The following is a 23,265-nucleotide window of genomic DNA, read 5'->3' as shown; positions in this document are numbered from 1 at the left end:
TTTAAAGACATCAGGAACTCCTGAAGCTGGTAGCTTTCAAACTGTGAATCCACAGTCCCCAGAGCAAGCAAGGAGGGGTGCTCAAGGACATCTTTTGAGCACATTAGGAGATAGTAAATTTGCTTTAGAGGTGCCTGTGCCCGCATTGGAAAAAAAAAAAAAATTAGGTTCATAAGCTAAAACGTTCAAAACAACAGCTTTAAGTGTCTTATATATCATGGGATGCTCAGCTACCAAAAAGAAAACAAAGAAAGATGCTTTTAATGCAAGAGGCTTCTCACAGCCAGGGGTACCTCCTGTACAGAGGACAGCAGCTCCACAGCCTCTGAGGATGACGGGTCCTTCCCCAGCATGCCCCACTTGTACACTGTGGACAATAATTAAAAAAACACTTGCTTCACTACATAGTTAACCTGGGCTCCCGCATGTCGCAGAGCTGAAATTCAGCTGCCGAGGAGAATTAGCAGCTGAATGCCTTGACTCAGCAGTGGCTTTGTGCCCAGCCGTTCAGACTTCCCCAGCCTTACTCCAGAAACTCTCTGCTGTGTTTAAAAATGGCTTTAAATTGAAAAAGAGCGGATGGGAGGTAAGGGAGGGTGCACACAGCAACTTCCCACCCCAACAGCTGAGCATCCTGCTGCTGGTCAGACCTGCTGAGATACACAGGGAGCAGGAATTTGATGATTTCTCTTCTTTAAAACTACGGTTTTCATAGGGCTTCCATCCAACACCAGGGAGAAAAATCCCACATCCCTGCAGATTGCTAACTTTCCAGAGGATTTCTCTTTCCATAACCATTTCTCTTCTCCTTCCACCCCCCACCACTGCTCTGTGGAGTCACCTCTTCCCAAACTTAACTAATCCCTCTGGATAACAGCCCCACTCTGACCCATCACCGGGCAGCCGTCCGAGGTGGAAGCAGTTGAGTTATCCCAGTCCAGCGCTTGCTGGACAGGGATCCACGTCACAAAAGCCACCGATCGTCACTGCCAGCAGAAACACCACAACCTCAATCCACTCTCCTGTTTGAAGTGGTCCCTCTGGGCAGGAGGACACTGGAAAGTTGGTGGGTCTGTGCGGAGGGGATGGAGGAAGGGCTTCACCTCCCTCTTCCACCCCCCCATTGCTGGAGATTACTGTCTCAGCTCCGCTTACAGCTGTGATCTACTGCCCAACTGGAAGCCACGGCAGAAGAAGGACACACAAAGTCAGCATTTGACTCTTTCCCTCTCCGCTCAGTCCCCGTCCACTCTCCTTTTGCGCATGCCAGCGGCAGGGCCGGGGCTTGTAGAGCAGGTGAGAGACGGAGAAGGGCTGAGGAACTCGGCTCACAGGGCTGATAGCCAGTAGTGACCTGTTTTTTTGGTGTTCCCAACACCGGCAAGGGGAGCTGCACTGCAGGAAAGCAGAAGGAGAGCTCTGGCTCAGCCCAGGAAGAGCTCCAGTGCTGGGAAAAGCAGACACCAGAGGGGCCCAGAGATAGATGCATGGGCTGTCCAACCTCCTCTTTCCATTCCCAAACACTGCCAGATCCGAGGACTAAATTCATCCCTTGCAGTTAAACCAGAGCTCCGCGGACTGCAGTCAGCTGTGACCCCTGAAAGTGGTTTGACATCCTGGGGTGATGCGAGTTAGGTGGATCCTCGACCTGCACCAGACAAAAGCAAGCAGAGGGTGCATCCAACAGCACTCAAAGGCATGTCCCCTTCACTGCCACCAGCTGCCACTCCCGTGGGCATGCTGCGACCTGAGGTGTCAGCCGGGGAAGCCGAGGCAAGGGCCGGGGAGGGATGGGGAGCAGGAAGGCTCCCAGCCACAGTGCCACGAGAGCGGCTGCTTGCCTTGGCACCGAGCATGCTGACCAGTCCTTTTTCCCCGCCTCATTCCCGTCTTTCAGCCACCCAGCATAAAACGCTGCCTTTTTTTTCCTTCAGTCCGTTCATGGCCTGGCTCCCTTTCAAATTCCCGGAGAAAAGTATTTATCTGCTGGATGAATGATGACATCCGGCCAAACCCCAGACACGCCATCACGTCTGATCCAGCCCAGCCGTCTATCACAGCTCTCATCTCGTTATTGGTAAGCTGGCGGCGTGCCAGCACTCAGGGCTCGGGAAAGGGCTCCCACCAATCTCTCCAGAGGAGAGAGTCAAGGACTTTTATTAATTAGCATTTTGAATTGTAGCTAATAAATACCCCTCTGGCATTCAGGCTGGGATGGGAAACACAACAGAGACGTCCTTGAGATGCTGTAGCATTTTGCTGCTGGAGGCAAATGGACAAGAGTCACCTGCTAAGTCCTTCTGCATGCTGCAAGCTTGCCTCTCCTCCCTGGAGAGCAGCAGGAGGGAGCATGACCACTGCCGGATTCGGTGGTGCATCACCCGCTTGCCCATCCAGCACTGCAGTGGCCAAACACTCACAAACACATGGCAATTTTGCAGAGTGCAATTTTGCATCCAGGAGCTGCTCAGCAGTCCCACAAGACACTGCGGGATGTACCTGAGGATGGACCCTGCAACACAAGCACATCATTGGGATTGAACTTCGGGCTGGTGCCTCTGCTCCCCTTGTCTGTTGGACCCGAACCAAGGAGACGATGAAGGACGTGGCACTGATTGCTGCTTGGCTGGGTGGCCAGGAGCTACAGCTTCAAACACAGCAGAGCACAGAGCTGCACTGCTCTGGGGCTGATGCTCAGCACCCAGAGGTCTCCACAACTGAATGTGCTCCGTGTTCTGGCCACAGCCCCCACCCTGCCCAATTTCTGGCTCAGTCTACAAGACAAAATAAAGGTGAGGGAAGTGGGTGCAAGACTGAAGCTGCCCTTCAGTCCACCATGTATGAAGGTGCCTCAGCTACAGGCAGGTTCAATAGCTGACTCTTTTTACAAAGCAGCTCACCACGCTCTCATGCATGGCTCAGACTCATGCACAGGCAGCCCCGCACATCCCAAAACAGCCCCAGGGGCTGTCAAACCCTGCAATAAACCCCCGCGATAAACCCCCACCCAATGTCCTTGCAAGCTCATCTTTTCCTTGTGTCTCTTGCTTGCCCCTGAGCTGCCGCCTTCACTGAGGGATGACCGACAGGGTGGCAGGTTAAGTGGTGAGCAATAGCTGGGCAGGACGGATGAGAGCACCAGCCGACAGCAAGCAATTAGTTAATGGGCTCCAGGGCCTTCAGACCAATCTCATCAAGTGACTGTGAGCTGCAGGAGGAATGATGACAGGCCAAGCGAATAGAAGCAGGAGCCAAAGGAGGAAAGCACGGATGGGGGGAAGGGAGAATTAAGAGAGGGAATGGAAAAATCAAAAAGCCACGGAGATGTAGTCCACACAAGCATAATACTTAGCTGGAGACCTCAAAGGCTCAGTGCTGCTGCTCAGAGAAGAAATACAAAATCCCTTTATCTACCTCCACACCCTTCCAATACAGAACGATGTCAAATCAATTTACTGCCTTTCCTCTCACAATTAATCAAGCCTCCTTTATTGCTCAACCTTTGGTAGAGCCGCGCATCGTGTCACATGCAGCATAAAAAGAGAGAGCAACATAGCAGGAGATGGAGGCGGCTGCTCAGATTTATGCTGCTTGTGATTAGTAAGAGATGGGTGGCTCCTGGCCAAAGTAGCTCATAGTCACAAGACCTATAACCACACAGAGTTGCGTAAGGCACGCGAGATTCCTTGCAAACATTCCTTGTTTTGTATGGAAAGACTCTGGAGCGTTGTTATGGATGGGGCTCATGGACATGGCTAAGGGAAAGAGCCTTTTGAATGAGGCAGAGGTTGTTAGTAACCATGTGAAATGAGGCTTTTCAGACTGACCATGTTTCTGAAACCAGCATTTGCAAGTAGAAAGCGTCTCAGGAGGAGACCAACAAATCATGGGGTCCCAGAGAAGTGTTTCCACTTCCCCACTGGAGAAGGCTCCTCCAGGAGTTGACTGGGCTGAGGTGTCCACCTTGACTTGCACAGCCCCCGTTCCCTCTCCAAGAAAGCCTCCAAATCCCAGATCTGTGACTTGTGGGGGGAACCGTTGATGAACGTCAGACTCTTATGGATACCAGCAAGTTCAAGACAGTTTGTGTTTCATTGCCACCCTGGTGGTGGCAGCCGCCCAGCCAGCTTACTCTTTGGGGGGCGTCAAGTCATCAGGTCGTGTCTCAAAGAACTGGAGAACCTCCTCGCACTGGGAGATGTAGGGAGGCAGCTGGATCAGAGCCTGCGGATGAAACAGAGACACCGGTGACGGGAAGCACCAAGACTGTGCAAGGAGACGAGTGAGGACAGCCCCTCAGAGCACAGAGGACTGGGTCATGGCACCAAGCTTGGCACCCACGCGGTCCCCGGCATGCACGAGTGCAGAGCCAGGCGGGGGAGAGCTACAGCAAACACACGCCAGAGTGGGGCAAGACCCAAACAGTCCCCAGTTACACCCAGTTACACCACCCCAGCTGCAACTGAAGACTAAAGGAGAATAAACAGACACCTCCCAGGCCCCACTTAGCCCAGCTCCAGCCTTTTGGACAGATGTGCCCTGGCAGGGTAAGAGCCACGGGGATGGCCATCCCAGCAACCAACCTCCCGGCCATAGCAGGGCTCAGTTTCCCAGCTGTGCTGCAAGCACGGAGCCATCGTCCTTGGGAAAGGCTGGGCATTTACACGTGGCAGACTCTCAGTGCCATCAGCCCTGACCGGCACATCCCAAAAATGCTCCGCTGGGCAACAGCAGCTCGGGAAGAGATAGGGAGAGAAGCAGCAGGAGGCAAAAGTGTGGACATCAGCTCGTCAGGGCAAGGGCTGGAAGGCTGCTACGTGCACTGTCAAACGGCACAAGCTATAAGCTACCTCTGTTTTTCTCCTTTCCATTCGAGGAAGCCTTTTGCAAAAAGACAGGCTTCAACTGTGGGACTTGCAGGTGAGACTGTGCATGTCTGTGGGAGCTGGGGGCAGAGTCTGGGGCCAGCAATATTCGCCTTGGGCCAGAGCTCTTGTCGATGCTTTCCAACACGGGCTGCAGCAAAGGCTGGGGAGGAAAGGTGGGATGGGCAGCTGCCTGGCAGAGCACCCTGCCCTGCTCTCTGCTTGTGGGTGGGAACAGAGCCACGGGCGATGGCAACCGCAAAAAGTCAAAAAGACATGCAATTGAGGAAGGATGATTTGAAATCAGGGAGCAGTGCTGCAGCCCAGCCTGGAGCAGATGTTTGACCAATTTTCTATATAATCCCCCCTCCCCTCCATTTGCTGTCACAGCAGTCTCGTGACAGCAATGTGGGCAGACCAAACCTCCTCTCGTTTCTGTATCAGAGACAAAGCCACATCTGCAGAGCCCCGGGGTTACCACACAGATCAGATGTGGCTCCACACTGACCTAATTGCTGGCCCCCAAAAGCCCTTCCAGCCATTCAGCACACAGTCATTCACTGCCAGCACAGCAGTCAGACCACTAATCATGGGCCAGCTGCGATCAAGATCATGTGAGAGACAGGAGAGAGAAAAATACTCGCTCTATGGCTTTTGGGTCCAGGGAAGGGCTATTGAAAGACCAGCTTTTGCACGGATGCCATTCCCATGTGGGTACCACTCCCCAATTCCAAGCATCCCGTGATCTACGCAATTTCCCCTGTGCCAAAATCACTCTGATTTTGTGGCCTGGAGAAGGCTCCGCATCCTCTGATAGCAGGGGATGATCATGCAAAACACCCTGTGCCGGGAGGACGAAAGGCAAAACCTACAGCTCATTTCTCAGGATATCTTGAAGGAAGCCCACCTAGAGCTGACTCAGATGGCACAGTGGTGGCCAAGTCAAGCAGGCCGCCCTGAAGTCTAGCTGGCCATGGTCTACAACAGCTATGTCGCCAAATCAAAAATAGTGGCACAAATAGTGCGACGTCTGTCCCACCTCTGGCTCTGCCACCCAAAGGAGTGAACTGGGGAGGGCCATCAGCACACAGCTTCAGCCCATGGTGTTGGAGCCACAGTAAGTCACCTCACCCACCCCACTGCCTGCATGCCTGAGGAGAAAGGTCATTTACCAAAGACAGACAAGTCTTATTGAATTGAAATCCATTTTCCAAGGAGTGAGAAAGGATTTTTCTCTAAAAACGCTGCTAGAGGTCCACCCAGTCTCGCTGGGGTAGAGCATCACAGCATCACAACTCTTTCATCATCCCTCTAACACTTTTTCAAAATCCCTTAGACAGGAGGAAGGCAGTTCCCACAGCAGGGGAAAGACCAACAGATGTAGAACACAAAGAGAAAGAACTGGAGAAATGGGAAGAAATTTCAGGCCTCCGTTCCTCCTCCTTGTCATTCTTAAGGTTGTTTGAAGTCTCATTTGGCAATTGGTTGCTCTTACCAGTTCCTCAGATTCTTTTCCTGCTTTTCTTGCACCTTATCTTAAATTGCCGTGTTTTTCAGTATGGCGGGACCTGGAAAAGAGCCCTTCAGCAAGAGCACTGCCTTGTGAAAGCAGTGGTACCCTCCCTTGCTCCTCTTGCCTACTTCCACTCCAAATCTCACCAACCTTCTTTCCAGGGCTCTCCCAGAGAACGAAGACACCCCACTTCTCTCACAGGAGGTGGCAAGAAAGCAAAAACTTTCTTACAGTTTTCTGTGGGAACTTGTTTACAGCATATTCACCTAACCCTCAATTCTCACTCTGCAGGGCCAAGTTGGAGGAGATATTTTGTGTTTCTGTTCTGCACCACCACCCTCCAAGCACGTACAACATCCACCTCCAACGATAAATACGGCAGTAAAAGCATGCTGGGACCCTGTGCCCGCGACGTGCCCAGGAGGGACATCTCTGCTCCTGCTGCCTCCTTGCTCATTCCACATCTCTGCAGCCTTCGGTCCCACACCCGCCTTCAGCTCAGCAGCTTTACAGTTAAGTAGCAGCAACTGGAAGGCCAGGGACAGTGTGCATGTTATTAACTTGGTAATGCATTAAGGGGAGGAGGAGAGAGCAGCTAAGTGGGTCATATAACATCAGTCATTATGTTCCAGTTGTTAAGTCAAATGGATTCATTACATTTTATGCCATTAATGGCATCATTCTGAAAGAGACAGCTGCAGCATCTTATCACTTAGGGACTTTTTCTTCCTAAAAATTAAATTTATGGTTGTGTGTGTCTGTATGTAGCTGGCACATTTTAGTGACTCAGAAGACAAGGAGCTGATCGCTCCTGGCTGGAGCCAAGCGGTTACTTGCACCATCAGCTTCCCCCACACTCTTTGGAGCACATAGGACCAAGCACACCTTGCACTACTTCTCCATCACTCTGCTCTCACCTGCTATCCTGGCCCGCAGTGGTTTTTACCTGCACCCCCAATGCAGAGCTGTCAAGACACAATTACTAATCCACCTTTATCCTTGGACTTGTTATTCCAGCCATAACATCCCTCCCATAGGTCTGGCTGAGTCCCAAAACCCACAGTCTCCCCGACCATGCAAAGTCCTAGGCCACAGTCACTGCTACACCTCCTGCACCTAAGGAATGTGATGGACATTTCACCATTTCCCTGTCTTCTCCCTTGGGTTTTGCAGTCTTTGGATATGTTTTCAACAGCATTGAGCCTATTTTGGAAGTACTGGACCTACCTCCAGACCATTTCATGGCTGCTGCAAGTACTAGTGCACTTCTTTGACACAATGAGATGTGGTGTACTTTATTTTTGCAAAAATAATTTTTTGTAGACTTTAGTTGTTTTGTTTTTCCCAGAAAAAAATGCCCTAACACCTTAATTTGCCTTATACTTAAGCACAGTCTTGCATTCTTCGAGACTATGGGACAAATCGCCTCAGCCTTATCAAGGAAAGGACACAGACAATCAACTGTGTTTTGGATCTATGATACGATCTCTGTTGGCTTCCAATAATTTTCTGCAGGTACAAGGCATCTTACCCCTGCGCAAGTAACTGTTTTGCATAACCAGTAACAGGAGTTTATGTCCCAGTTTGGGACCATCCCACCAGGAAAGTGCTGTCTTCTACATAAAACAGCAGGTCTGTTGCCAATATATAGGAAAGGAAAGGCTCCCCGAAGAACCGAGTCCTTCAAGCCTAGTCCTGCACACAACCATTTTACTCCAAACCGCCTACCAGACAGGACACAGCCAGGCGGCCAGGTCCTTTCCAGACCATCTGGAAAGCTGGTTCTGGTTTGCAGCTTGAGAAAGGAGAAGAGAAAGGGAAAGCATGGCAGCAGGGTGCAAGCTGCTGTGGAGCTGGGCCACCCTGCACCCTGCGAGCCCAGGCCTCCAAGCCCTCAGTATTCATCCTGTGGAGTGAAAAGCGAATCAGTTGGTGGGTTTTCAACATAGGAAGGGTTTGGTGGTGGGGGATAGCCCACACTCCCCATTCTCCCTGCACTGGCACACGGTTATATACTATCAGTCAAACAGGATCAAGCCTGATCAAGGTGGCTTCATCTTTGGTTGACGCTAGAAATCTCCCCTTACCTTGCAGTATTCATCGATAGGTATCAGGCGCTTGACTGCAACATCGCGGATGTGACTCCGGCGGAAGAGGATCTTTCCTGAAACAGGAGAGATGGAGGGAGAAGAGCAGGTCAGTACAATGCCCAGGAACACTCTCTTGAATCACTCTGTCAGGACCTATTCCCCGCACATCCCGTTCTCAACAAAAGCACCGTACCTATAGAGAAGCATGTTCCCTCCCATGGATTAAATACCTTATCAGAATCAAGTACATTTAAAGTGGCAAGCATGTTCAAGGACAGAGAAGAGGAAACAATTACCAGCAAACTGCATCCCCATCTTCTCTCACCAGTGCGGCAATGACGGAGGAGCAGCCCCTATCAAGGCACGTGCCTGATACCTTACAGACTGCTGGCATGCAAGTCCTGGGTGTACAAGTCCACCGGCAAACGCCAGCGCTCGCCAGAGAAGCGGACATCCCTGCAACCGCCGTGCAGGTGGGACCCTTCCTGCAGGCTCCAGGCTTGCTGAGGGCATCCGGATCTCGTGTGGGCAGAAGCCAAGCCAGAGGGTTCCTCTCTGTGCAGCTCCCATGTCGAACTGGTCCTCAAAGCCGCACTGTTGGGACTGCAGCTCCCAGTCAGACCTATAGGATTTTCCTTCCTGTCTGGGGTTTATTTTTATTCTCCATTAATGGGATCCTCTTGCCACTCCATTTCCTCCCCTCTGGCTTGTGGTACAGGCCTCTTTCCTTTGAAGTCTAATGAGTCCTAAATGCTTCAAGCTGCTTTCACAGAGAACAGCTTCTCTGGCATTTAACGAGACAAAAGCCATTAGCAGACAGTGAAACATACCCGTAGAGCCTTGGTGATCAAAAGGACTGGAACGGGGTAGGATTTCAGACCCGCATTTCCCAAAGCACCAGGAACTGGCACTGCTTTGCAATACAATCATCCGGAAAATTGTGTTTTGGGGAGGTGGGGTGGTCATAATGAAGTTCCCTCAAGTTCATCCTGACATCTTCCATAGCGCAGTCAAGTCTCATCTCTTTTTGTCCCTACTTGGGCTTCCAATCCCACCAGCAAACCCAGGGAGATCAATTGATGTGTCTGTCCATACAATCTCTTCACTTATCAAAGAGGTCACCATGGGACAAACCAGAAGCCAAACTCCCCTCACAACCAAATACCAACACGCCCTCTTTGCAAGCAACATGAGAACAGGGAAAAGCACTCTGGAGAGTCACGCAGCCCTTCGCTGCACCACGGCTAGCTTCAAGCCCTACAGCAAGCCTTCGCAAGAGCCGCAGCATTGCTGGAACCAGAGGCTGGATGCTACCAAGCTACCCAAAACCAGGACGTGTGTCCTGGTTTCGACTGGGATAGAGTTAATTTTCTTCCTAGTAGCTGGTACAGTGTGTTTTGGATTTAGTGTGAGAATAATGTTGGTAACACACTGATGTTTTAGTTGTTGCTAAGTAGCACTTATTCTAAGTTAAGGATATTTCAGTTTCCCATGCTCTGCCAGCAAGCAGGTGTACAAGAAGCTGGGCGGGAGCAGAGCCAGGACAGCTGACCCAAACTAGCCAAAGGGATGTTCCATACCATAGAAAGTCATGCTCAGTATATAAACTGGTGGGAGTTGGGGGGGGCCGGCTTGCTGCTTGGGCATCGGTCAGCAGGTGGTGAGCAATTGCATTGTGTATCACAGGTTTTTTGGGGGTTGGGTTTTGTTTATTATATTCCTTTTTATTACAATTAATACAATTCTATTCTATTATTATTATTGTTAGTGTTACATTTTATTTTACTCTAGTTATTAATTGTTCTTATCTCAACCCACGAGTTTTACTTTTTTTCCGATTCTCCTCCCCATCCCACTGGGGACAGGGTGGGTAGTGAGCAAGCGGCTGCCTGGTGCCTAGTTGCTGGCTGGGCTTAAAGCATGACAACGTGGTAAAATGGCCACACGCTTATCACAATTTTAAAACCAGGGCTGGGTCACCCCCTGCTTCTCCCTGACTTGTCCAGGATATGGAACATGCATGACTTATGCAGCCTGCCAATGCATTTTTTAGCAGAGATGAACTAAGTCAACACAACTTCAGCTTGCAAGGAGCATGAATCAGAACTTTATGGAGGAGCCAAATCTCCTGCTAGGCTCAGTTAATGCAGAATGCCTTTGAAACGAGACTGTCCGAGTGAGCACACAGCAATCATACTCAGTACTAGCTCTATACTTGCCCTCCAGTGAAATGCATAGGGTCAGACCAGCTCATACCAGAAGGATTGCTTCTCATTTATGTCCTGCTGACAGCAAGGGGCTGAGATATTCATGGTGGGAAATGCTTTGCTCTGAAATGCATTCCTTCTCGCAGCCTGCCAGAGCCAAGTCTGGCAGTCTTTATGATACAGTGAAAAAAAAATACCCCTCTATTCAATCTGTCTTTTAGATTTTGAGGGTGAATAGCCTGGGAACACAGAAGTTGTCTGGAAAGACTGAGAGCGACAACCAGGTCGGACTCCTTTCCTTGCCTATAGCAATTATTTTCCATCAGACAAGCAAATGATCAACAGTTTTCCCTTCTCATCAGCAATCACGGTGTATTTGCTGCATAGGTTTCTATTTGAATGATGATTTTTAAAAAGATGAATGGATCACAATAGTTGTGTTGGCAATTGTAAGGAATAGCTGTTTTGGTTTTATGTCTGCCAAAATGAAATCACTGATGGGTGGATACATTATAAATGTCTAAAATAATAAGCTCTGGGTGTGGGAATATTTAAATGTTTGACAAACAGATGCTAGTGAATAATAATTAAAAAAATATAGTTTTGGGGAATAAATACATCACAACAACTGAAGTGATCTTAAATTAGCCCAGGCACAGAGCATATGAACCAGCAGGAAATCCAGCTCCTCTCTTGATTTGCTGTATATCTAGTATTTTTCAACATGGAAGTTTATTTTCTAACAAAAAGCTGTTTTTTAATCAAAACACCTAATTAACATAATTGCAGACCCTTCAGCGCTGCCAAATACAGCTATATAAATCCTTGACTTGAAAAGCAAGAGAGCACAGGAAACCACTTCCCTCCTGGAAGGGAAAGATGAGCAACTTGCTGGGTCAATGAGATGCAACATTTTCCTGGGCCTGTTTTCCTTAGACTGTATCTGCAAAATGGGAAAAACAGTGCTGTCCACTAGAGCTTTTCACATGGCCAAAGACCATATAATGCAAAAGAAACGCATGACATCATTATTCATCTTATATCTGCACCCCTCATTGCTGTAGCTCCAGGGGACACAGCGAAGGCAATGGTGCCCATCACCCACACCTCGTTCTAAGCGCTGTCTGCTTTACACTTTCTTGGCTGCCTCCAGGAGCTCGTAACGACTCTCAGCCTGGTACTGGGTTACTGCCCTGCTAATTGTCCACGTGGACTCTCTTCCTCCTGCCCACAGCAGCTACTCCTTCATTCTGAAGGGGAGGAAGCAGCTCAGAATTAGCTCCTCTAGATCCTAAAGGAAACACATGGCAAAAAAATGGGCAGATGGCCAAGGCAAGAGGGAAGTCAAGTCTGATCACTGCTGCATAATTGCTATCCTGGCCTCTTCCAAAAAGCAGCCTGACACGCAGCTACTGTGCAGAGAAGGGCTTGGTCAACAGTCCAGCTTTGGCCCAGTGTAACCTAGGTCCAGGCAAAGGCAAGCCATGGAGAACAGTGAGGAGAAACATCTGCACAGAAAGATGCCAGGAGAAAAGAGGGGAAGGTCTCTGGGATTTGATTTTCCATGGTGACGTTTCCCAGTTGGCTGAACTGCTCACTCAGTAAATCTGCAGCATGAGAGATGCAGAGCGACAGCGAAGGGGGAGCCATCGCAGCTGCCTTCATGGTATCTAGCAAGAGCAAGGACAGCCTTGATGCAGTTTGGATCCTTGACTCCTGGATGCCTGCAAACTCAGCGAAATTTGCTCCAATAAGAGAAAAATAACTACCAGCTCTACTTTACTCCTAACAGCCTCACAGCAGTGCTCCTGCCCTCAGCCTCAACGTCAGCATGAGGAATACCAAGGGGAAGACATGTGAAGGAAGGCAATTCTGCACATCTCGCTGATTAGTGGGGTTTTCCATCAGCTGGTAAGGTCTGTGCTGCTGCAGGCTCCGTTTTACCAGCTTCTCACTCTTGCCACAACTCAAGCACTCAGAAATGATTAGATTTTCTTATTTACATACATCATGTTATGCATGAGCAATCAGAGCAATGAGTCTCCCCCCCTGCTAGCACAAGAAAGTCACTGCACAAGGAAGTACGGTAAAATACACTGTCCTTTACACACACAAAGCTGTGAGTAGACTGACCATTTATCACCTGGAAATGTGTCAAATAAGTTGATTTTGGAAAAAGAAGACAGAGATAAGGCACTACTACAGAACAGCTGGCCCGGCACGTCCTCCTATGCAAGAAGTACCCGGACTCCAGGACACGCTGCCTGCTTTTCCTGGATCTTGAAAACCTGGTAATACCTACAGGGAAAAAGTGGTGCCTCTGAGGAGGACAATGGCTCTGAAGACACACTGTGTACAAGTTACAATTTAGAAAGTGTTCTTTCCTCAGTAGAATATACAACACTTTACTCCAGTGAATATGTTTATTATACATTACATTAATATAACTGTAGATGCACCAAAGCCTTGCATGTGCTTTACTTGCTATACATTTGTTACCCCCCTTTCCCAGCAGAAGTTAGGCATTTTGCACACATCTGCTTAATAAGGGTAACCTGGTAGTATTATTATTCTCCATCAGCATCTTGACTGGAGAAATCTGACCAACAGAACCCATCCTTTAGAGACAGAGGGAATAAAACCAAAAGGGAGAGAGCTGAAATATGTGCAACTCCTTAAACATCAACGTAAACGAAGTCTCTCTGCACTGATCTTCATTGCAAAAGTGGGTGGATGTTCCCTGTCTACATCTCTCCGACTATACCCGATATCACGTTTCATACACTCATTGGCTGGTTGCAGCTGTTGGGGGGAATTAAGCAATGCAGAACAGATTATTATTGTAAGGTTGCCTTGGAGTAGCAAGGATTAGTTTAATTTAAAAAAAAGTAAGCCGCCACAAATATCTACATCAACAGGACATCAGAGTCAAAACTGAATTTCACCACCCAAAAATAATACAAGTATCCAGCTTTTTATGCAGTGCTTTCCAGAAATCACTGGCTGCTTCATACAGAACATGAAAGCAGCTGGGGCAGGTGGAGGACCTTTGTTGCAGCGCTGTCCAGGAGAAGACCCCAGCCATCCCCTGTCACCGCGAACACCCCGGGGAAGGGGCAGGGCACGACCTGCAGCCCTCGGCAGAGGATTCACCACAGGGAGGAAATCCCAAGGGCAAGCGATGCTAATTCTCACCCTGCTGCTCTTCCCCAGGCCCCCCCAGCCCTGTGAAGAAGCAGCACCGTGCCCTTCCCGTGCCGTACACGGCGCTGAGCTGACGCCTGGGCTGCGGCCAAAGCCAGCTGTGCTCTTCAGAGACTGCTTCCAGGCAATTGAGGCTTTTACCTACCCAAAGAAAAGATGAATTCAAGAGTAACAAAGCAGCAGAAGCCACGTCTCCAGCTCCCCTTGCCAACTAGAGCGTTTGTTTACCCGTTTTATCCCTGTGTTAACCCTGGCTTGTTTTTACAGCCAAGCAAATACCAGTACAGACACTTCAGCACTGGGGGCACCAGCTGGTTCTCAGAGGGGGACTGGGAAGGGGGGAAACCTAACAAAAAGATCTCAGCCTACAACAAAGCCAACGTCTGACCACATCCAAAGGACTTCTGAGTTGGCAGCAAGCGTCCTGTCTCCCCAGCTGGGCAGAAGAGGGGCAGAGCGGGGGAGACCTTGCAAGCAGCCTGGAAAGACAGCTATGGGCACTCATGCCTGCTTTTCCCTTCCCCTGTCCAACCCCTTCCCTCCCTCCCTTTTTGACCTGCCTGGCATGTTCTGCTCAGCTGGGGCTCTCAAATTGTCCCAGTGCTTCTGTTTCCTCTCTTTCATTGCCCTGAGCTCTGGGCTGATGGCAGGGAGCCGTCACCCTGCTGGGAGGGAAACCTGGGAAACCACAGCAGAGCACCTTGATGCTGTTTTGAGACTCCATCAGTCAGTGGACAGACCTCACAACCTCCTGGGATATGAAGCTCCCCAGTTACAAAGCTCTATGTCCCACCAGTGCAGCTGCACTCCTCCTTTCTTCCCACCACGCATCAGCAGGACTTCATCCAACATGATGAATAGGCAGCAAATCCATCCAGTGTGTGTCCCTGTTAACCTCAGGCCAGCCAGCACTGTCCTACAAGAGCTGTTGTCCCAACTGTCCCATGCTGTGCCTCACCCTAAGGAGAGTTTTCCTGTAATCACTGCCATGCCATGGCATGGTTTCCTTCAAATCCCTCCTTAAAAACTTCCTTTGCCACAATTCCCGCACTCCTTTCCCCCACAAAATCCCACTGTGACTGTCCTTTCACTGATACAGTCCAGCCAGGACACGGGGACAATCTGCTGGCTTTTACTTCCAATCCAACTGCTAGAGCAGAGGTTGCCCTTCTGCATTTAAGCTGCACATCCCTGGGCTCAGGGTTTCAACAGCAGAAGTAACATCAGTGTGCTGCCTCGAACCCAGCTGGGCAGGAGAAGGAGGCTGGTGCCCACCACCCGCTGCAGGTCATCCCTGGGGGGGCGTGAGCTCCGTCCTCCATGAAGCGGAGCTGGCACCAGCCAGAGAAGCTCCACTGAAGATACCCTGTCTGCCCATGAAAACTCCTCTGGTGCCAGAAAGCTTCTGCTCTCCCAGGACTGGAAGAATCCCGCTTTGCGGCTAATTAAAGCTGCTTCGCTTTATCTGATCGACAAAGGGTGCCGCAGCAGCTCAGGATGGGGGGGCTGCAAAGTGATGGATGCAGCGTGGCCCCTGCTGCCTCAGCCGTTCATCAAGGACTGCGAAGTGTCAGAGGAGAGCTTGGGGAAAGGGCTGATAAGGAATTCGGGTCTCCAGCAGCTTGAGATAGAGCAGGCAGGCCACAAGAGGGGTTAATCTCTCTAAACAAACACGTAGGGCAACAGGGCTCTGCAAATTATTTCCTCCTGTGGGAATTCTCCAGGCAAAGCTGAAGTTACACTGGGGAGTAAGGAGGTGAAAAAACCAAGGCAGAGGCATTTCAACCAGCAAAATGGTTGAGACTCCTCTTGAGCCAGAGGCTGTTACTGGATCTCCAGCAAGCTGGAGGGGTAGAGAACCCGAAACACATCACCCTGCCGATCACAGCTGCGAACCAAGCCAGATATTCCAAGAGTGGAAAACGGTCTGTGCCTCTTGCTTTAGCCTGAAGACCTCCCCCCACTCTCCCCCCCATCCCACTGCCTCGGAAAGAATTCACTTCTCTGCACCTTTCAAATCACATCCAGATTTTCCCTGGCATGGGTTCCAAACTCACTTCAAAAAAAGGCAGCCCCAAATGCACACGTAATTAGTCCCAGCCCATGGAGCAGCCAGCTACGTGGGATATTCCTAGGATGGGGAAGCAGGCGTGGGAGATGGCGTTTCCAGGAGCCCGGCACTTAGCATCTGTTTGGCAAAGTCCTGCACTGTGCGCATATCTTGGCAAAAAGGAGGGGGACAAGCAACGTGCCCCTGGGGCTGTCTTGGGTATAGCATAAGCATGGAGTCCCAGACATCTGTGAAATGAAGCTGAATTAAACAGTACCCCTATCAAGACAGCCCCTTACACTCTCATGGTTTGGGATCCTGCTGGAGTAGGAGCAAAATGTGCCCAAGCCATTGCTTCTATGGCCTACAGTGCCATATAATGGAGAAAAACATAAGGTAGTTTGTTTAAAGATAGCTCAAAGGTCAGAAGCAGAGCAACTGCTCCAGCACAGCGCTCTGCCTGGGGTAAAACTGTCTGCACATTAGCAAGGTTAGCTGAAACCCTGCAGAAAACACAACTGTACTGATTACGGGCTGCAAGCTAGCCTGGGACCATCCACTCAACAGTGCTACAGCAGAGATGCCCATCTTGCTAGAGCAGAAAATAGTAATTAGGGCCCTTGCCCCACCTCCAGCTCTGACGAAGATGCAATGGGACCGGGGCAAGTCAGGTACTGCAGCTGGAAAATGGATGACTTGTCCTCCACCTCCTTCATGGGGCCTTTGTGGGGAGCTATTAGCATCCCCACAGTTGTTCTGGGAGAAAAGCCCCAAAGTTTGTGGGTAGCACTGATGCCCATACCAAGCAGGTTAGCAGGCTGGGAAGGGAGTAGAAAGGAGGCATAATTCTGCTTTTTAAAATGATCTCACCGAACTCCCTTTCTCCTCCTCCCTTCTTGGGAGTTTGCTATTGTCTGTAGCTAAAGCTTCCTAAAAAGCAATTTTACAGCCAAAGTTAGCTCAGCCTCAGGCAACCCCTCCTTGCTGAGGCTCACGTTTCCAGTGAAGCAGACTGGCCAGGATCTGCTCCAGGCCACTCGGGCTGTACGAAGTTTGGAACGCTCCACTCTCCTTATAAAAGCTGTTTCCTGAAAGATCTGGCACAGCCCTTACACAGCGGGCCCAGCTGAGCTCATTTGTTTTCTTAGTTCATTCTTTCCTGGGGTCTCCATACCACCATCTCCCAGCCAACACGCGTGTAACCCTTAGCGTGGACTCCTGCAGTCGAGGACGGAGCTGCCCAGCACGACGTCCCCCGGGCAGGGCAGCGACAGGTCTCTTCTCTCTCGCCAACTGCTCCTGACTCCGCTCCAGGGACCACAGTCGATGCCATGCATGGGCTGGGTGCCACCAGAGCTGTTTCGAGGGGCCATCCTCAGCACCACGTGAAGCTAAGCAGGCTGTGCCGGTGGCTCGAAGCCAGCAAAAGTAGCCAAGAGTCCACTTCAAATTCCCCTATATGGCGGCAGAGGCTTTTCAGGCACGGTGCAGGAGCACTGCAATATCCTGCCAGGGCAAACCAGACCCCACCAAGCTGTGCTACGGGATGAGCGTGGTGCCAACACCCGGGAAGGGACAACCCCTGGCCCCAAACCTCAAGTGCAATTGCTCTGCTCCGCTTCAGAGGACCCAGCTTTATGACTCCACCTCAGAAGAGCTGAGTGGGCTGAAGGACTTGCACTTACGAGAGCATTTTCTGATACCATCAGAGACCTACTTCAAAAGACCCAAAGTCTCTAGAAATTTCCAATAAGTCAAATCCTCGAAGCGAACATTAACAAAACGAAGCAGCACAAAGCAAACAGAGTTCCCGTGGGCTGGATATTCTAACTACAGAGTAATCATGGAACTCTCTTCCCATTCCAGGAAACCACCCTGACAGACAAACCCAGATGGCACCTTCTCAGGTCATGGTGGTGACTCTGAGTTTGGGACGCTTGGGGGTTTGCTAAGAAAGCCAGAGCTGCAGGAGGCACAGGGTCACAGGAGACATTTTTGAGAACTCCAGTGGCCGCAATGTCTAATGTTACTCTACAACGGACTTCCCAGAAAGCAGCATACTGTCAGTAAACCACTGGAGCCAAATCTCCACCGGTAATGAAATTCAGATGCTAAAAATGTTGCTCAAAACGGGATTGGGAGCAAACTACAGTACTCACAGAAGCTGAACATAATCAAAACCCTAGCAAGTCTACGCGTTTTGAGAGCGCCACATTTTGCAGAGAAAGAGACCCAGGCTGTTTGCGCCGAGCTCACCTGGATGGCACCCCTAGGCAGAGAGAGATGAAGTTTGGGTTCAGCTGTAAGTAACAAACCCCACTGCCATTCCCAAACTGGGAAGACCAAGAACTGCTCCATACTGCTTTGCACATCCTCTAGCACAGCCAGCCACTACTAGAAGAGCCTTCCCTTACCCCCAATGAAGTCCTCTTTCAGAAGCAGACACAGCTTGCAAGCCATCTCCCTAGGGAGGTACAGCTCACCATCCTGCTCCGGAGAAAGCCACCAGCTCCTGACCACTCCATGATGCGCAGCAAAGGCAGGAGGGCAAAGGCAACATGATTCCCACTTCTTAATAACACAACTTCCCTGAAGCGAGAGGGCTTCTGAAGCTGCCCCATGAGGACAGGTAGATGCAAGATTATCTCTTTCCAGTGGCTACCTCCTGCTCGGAGGGAGAACGCCATCCCGTGCTGGGATCTTCTCATCAGACCACCCCTTGCCCTGTGCTGGCATCTGAAAGTACAAGTGGTAAAGCTGCAGGTACCAGCTGTTAGGCAACAGTCTCTCTCTTCTTAGCTGTCGCAAGCCACTGCAGAAACGAAACGTAAAGAAAAATTTCTGGGAGAAGCATGGACTAGCCGCTTTCCAAGTCAATGTGTGACTACTTCTGAAAACAGTATTATTTAATCCTGTTGCAAAAAGGGGACCAGAGCAAAAGGGAAAATATCTGTGCAGAGGACACAGACAAATGCACAAGCCCCTCTAGAGGACGGTCATCCTAACTCCCCAAAACTGCTTTCTTACACAACAGCCAGGCTTTATTTTCCAGCAACTTCAACCCCCTTTTTCCTCCAATGGAAATCCCAGTGACATGCCTGTTAGCGAAGGGAAACTATTTCAACACCAAGAAGAAGAAACAAATATTGATGAGTGTGCTGTGAGAAGCAGTGCTCCAACCACGCTTCCCAAGCCTGATCGCTGCCTTCCAAAAATAGCAGCATTTTGGTGGGAATTTTCTGTGAGTGCAGCACGGCCAAACTGTACATCCAATTTTTCCAAGTTATGCCCTTGGCCAATTTGGCTTCCATTTTTCCTCCCCACTCCTTGCTGGCAGGAGTACATGTACAGCAAGGGCTTTTCTGCTGTATTAATGTCAGGTGTGCTTTGTTTGCTGATGTTACAATGCAAGGACAAGCCAGAATCAGAAATCCCGCTATGGGAAACCCAGACAAGATTCTCTTGATCAGAAAGGGGCGTAAATGATTTTCTTCACGCCAGAGAAAAATGAAGCCCACTAAATGCCTTTATGTTTCTAGAAAAGCCAGGAGGCAAAGCACAGCACAAAGGGCTGCACTAAATGGACCTGACAGTCACTGGAAGTGATTATGGTACCATGACATTTCTAAATATGCCCATTAGCTACTTGGGGGTGGGAGTAAAGACAACTCTGTGGTCAAAGCCATTAGCTACGGGTGCATGAAAGCCTCCCAGGGCCCCTTCAGGCTGGTTATTTTTGCAAGGCATATTAGGGTTCTTTTTTGCCCCGTAGCAGCAGCACCAAAGGGCAGCCACAAGCAATCCCCCACACCACAAAGTCTGCAACGGACCATTGCGTCTGCTCCTCAGGCACACAAACGCTCAGCTGCATGTTGGGCTGGCAGGGCACACGTCATGCCACAGAAATCCTGTCTTTGAGCAACCAGTCCCAAACACCACAGGAGGAAGCCAAGGCTGTCAATCAGCTTGATTTAATGTGTGGAATTCAACTGTTAGTTCCTTCTCTCTGGATGGCCCTTTGAGTTACACAGGACAGGAAAAACAGCGTATGAGCAGTTCCTGGGGAGCCTCACACCATCCTCAGCCTTGTGCCATGTTGGCCAGGCCCCTTCCGAAAACAAGCAGGCTGCGGTGGGGGTTGCTCCAGGCAGAAGCTGTGCAAGTGGGGTTGCTTAGCTGAAGTCCTCCACTAACGACTTCTGGAGGGAGAGAGAATGACTGAGGGGTTTAACACTCACTGGGCACATTGCTAACAAATACAGATGTTTTAATGGACACGGTGCAGGCCAAGAACTTGCTATTGCTCAGATGACTCAGTAGATAAGAGCTAAAGCACATGTATGCTCACACACAGACTGTGAAAAAGCTCCTGCCATGCCAAAACCAGCACGGTTTTTGCTGGAGCCCATTCGCCTACCTGGCAGAAAGGGGATGATCCTTTGCTTGGGGTCCTTCTGCCCTCCTTCCATCGGAAACTTGTCCAGCATTTGCATCTAGAAAAGGACATGCAAGAGAGGTGATTAAAGCCAGTGATTAACTTGCACGACACAAGGCCACTCTCCCCAGGAGGAGGCGAAGCCCGTTCTCCTAACCAGCAGCGTCCTGAGACATCGTACACAGCACCATCAGCCAGGGTACAGCAACCCGCAGCACCAAGGTAAGCACATCCAGAGCAGTGCCAGAAGCACAAGACCCTAGCGTCATCTCCACTGTTATTTTCAAGACATTTCTCACCACTGATATTGCTCATCACTATCATTCTGCTCAGCACGGGTGATTTATGTAACCTGCATTTCTGCAACTAGTAAGTTTCATCCTGATGGACTTCGGTCACTAGATCTCAGAAGCTCCTCAAAAAAGGCATATTTTAAGCTTATTAGCTCAAGCATAGCACAGCACTGACACAGTTCCTGGACTACAGCTGACTTGGACTCACAGCACCAACTCATGTTTGCCTGCAAAGGGCCATAAAGTTATACGTCAAGTTTGGGGAATGCTTTGTGCTACACAAGCTTTGAGGGATGATGTTTTATGGGATCTTCAGCATTAAACAAATAATTTCCTAACCGATGCAACTGCACTTAGTACGTTTAGTCAGCAAAGAGAGGTGATAACCAGTTCCTGCTCTCGCTGCATGGCTGCACTGGTGCTTCGGCACATGCACACAACTTCCTTGCAGCTGCTATGGTGCTTAATACCGATGCCCTGGCAGGATCCACGTCCTCCGCATTTGCTTTACTTGGTCTTGCTGGAAAACACCATTTGGATTGGGCTTTGCACTTTACACAGAGCAGAGGAGGAGAGAGAGCGTGCCCAGCCATCTATCCAACCACTCAGATAATCCCTCCTTTGGAAGGAAGGGGAGGGAGATGCAAACCTTCCCTTGTTTTTTCTGGGGCAGGGATCTGAGCTCTGTCATTGAAGAGCTCGTTGGTCCCTAGGGTATTTGAAATGGGTCTTGCCCTCTCCTATCGGAGCTCTGCATAAATAATTAAGCAAGCGCTGGAGACAACCTGCCCAGGAAGTGTCCTGAGCACCTACAAAGTCTAAACAGCCACTCTCTTCTGGCCTAATGAATATTTAAAGTATTTCCTGCAAAGAGGAAACTAAGCAACCGGAGAGCCCGAGCCATTCATCCCACGAGAGGCATCTGCAGACAGCCCTTGCCCAGCCTGGCAGGAGGACGGGCACCACCGAGCAGCCAGACGCACACGCCATGCTCCTTGTCTGCTGCTCTGCCACGTAACTTGGGGAGCCCCTTCACCACGGGGAGTCCGTGCAGGGCCAAACGCCAGGGTCCAGACACCCCCCGGGCGTGTGTCCCACCCGGCTCCCCGGTTTTCATGGCTCTTGTTCTTTGGCACCTATTTTTCCACATGCTTTTTACAGGAGGTCTCTTCTAGCTAAGGGCTGTGGACTCCTCTACTGCACACACTCGTTTAAAGTGCCGTAATGCCAAAGCAAAGCCCTTTTTGTCAATATAGCCCTGCGAACCCCTGCTCATGCAACACTTTTTTTTTCTTGGATCTTCAATGCACCGGGATAAAATTCTTGAGGTTTGGTGGAGAGGAGGCAGAAGGAAGGAGGCATTTTTCCTACATTTTGAGAAGAAATAAAAAACTCCCCCAGTACTCCCAAAGACAACAGGAAAACCAAAAGAAGCTCTCAAATATTCTCTTCAGGATGAAAACAAGACAACTCAAAACAAGGATGACACTAAACACAAAGGGACGGTGTTTACAGCTCCTTCTCAAAACAAATTTGAAAGAGTTTGTAACAAAGAAAATTACTCCAGAGTCAGCAATAACCAGGGACTGCGGTGACGTTACCAGCAGCCACAAAGCGAGCCTGAGCGTGGCCGAGGGAGGACTCGCCTCCCCGAGGCACTGCAGGCTCCCAGGGCAGCACCGCTTCCCCAGCCTCCCCGGGCACACAACGGCCTCCTACTCTTCCCTCAGTCCACGAAAATAAAGGATGACACCACATGCCCGTTACCCTGTAAAACACCCGTATTGCGCTACGGCGGAGAGGTGCCTCTGGCCCTGCTCTTCCTGTGGGGAAGAGCTCTGGAAAGCTTGTGACTGGCGAAGGGTGAGCAAAACAAGTTGCAAACGCCACACATCTGATTGCTGTTAAGCAACGCAATACTTGAATCACTGGAAGCTTTCCCCTCCTCTCAGTTTTGAATGCGAGCTGCGGATCTCTCGCTCCCGGGAGCACTATGAGCCTCCAAGGCACAAACGGTGCAAGCTGTGTTTTCTCCCATATGCACGTGCCTGCGCTGTGACTCTGGCCAAATCTGCTCCCAACCATGTGATCCCACCAAACCCGGCCAGAACTTCAGCCCAGAAGTTCTCCATTTCCTTTTGCTTGACCGAAAGTGCCTCTTGCAGCGGCTGCTCAGCGAGCAGGAGACGGTGCGGGGACCCTCTCGCTGCAGCCACCCTGCTCCGTTCCAGCCCAGCCCAGAGCCACCAGCAACACCCCAGCCAGACCAGACCCTGCACCGCCTGCCGTGGGTTGGTACCGTTATGCACACACAAGCTGCTATCTCTCCTCTTGCTGGAGGAAGGAAAAGAGGTTGCAAGGTGCCTGGAGCACCCTCCGGCAGGCACAGAAAGAAGAGAAGGTGGGGAAGGAGCAAGGCAGAGGGGTTGGTCTCATGGATCCCACCCAACCTGGCTGCCACATCACGCAGCTCCGGAGAAGGCAGCAGCAAATACTAGTTCATCAGTTTTACTAGACATAAGCCTGTGGTTGAAGAACAGCTAAAAAACCGACTCCAAAGAAAACAACCCCAGCGCCGGCTGTAACCACGGCAGGCAGTTTGCATTAG

General features: G+C 50.3%; 1 protein-coding gene across 4 annotated transcripts in view; it reads right to left on the bottom strand.

The window, feature by feature from the left end:
• The window catches only part of SH3PXD2B (SH3 and PX domains 2B), a 78,383-nt gene that overhangs the window by 23,994 nt on the left and 31,124 nt on the right, over positions 1-23,265 (bottom strand). For all 4 annotated transcript variants that reach the window (XM_029998171.1, XM_029998173.1, XM_029998172.1 and 1 more), the window contains exons 3-5: positions 20,347-20,422; positions 8,466-8,542; positions 4,133-4,224 (exon numbers count right to left, since the gene is read on the bottom strand). In XM_029998171.1, the coding sequence (XP_029854031.1) occupies positions 4,133-4,224; positions 8,466-8,542; positions 20,347-20,422 (245 nt within the window). The remainder of the gene's footprint in view (positions 1-4,132; positions 4,225-8,465; positions 8,543-20,346; positions 20,423-23,265) is intronic.

The sequence above is a fragment of the Aquila chrysaetos genome, chromosome 22, assembly GCF_900496995.4.
Source record: "Aquila chrysaetos chrysaetos chromosome 22, bAquChr1.4, whole genome shotgun sequence".
Classification (NCBI taxonomy): Eukaryota; Metazoa; Chordata; class Aves; order Accipitriformes; family Accipitridae; genus Aquila; species Aquila chrysaetos.
Note: the sequence above shows the minus strand (reverse complement) of the source record. Positions and strands in the feature narration are given on the sequence as shown.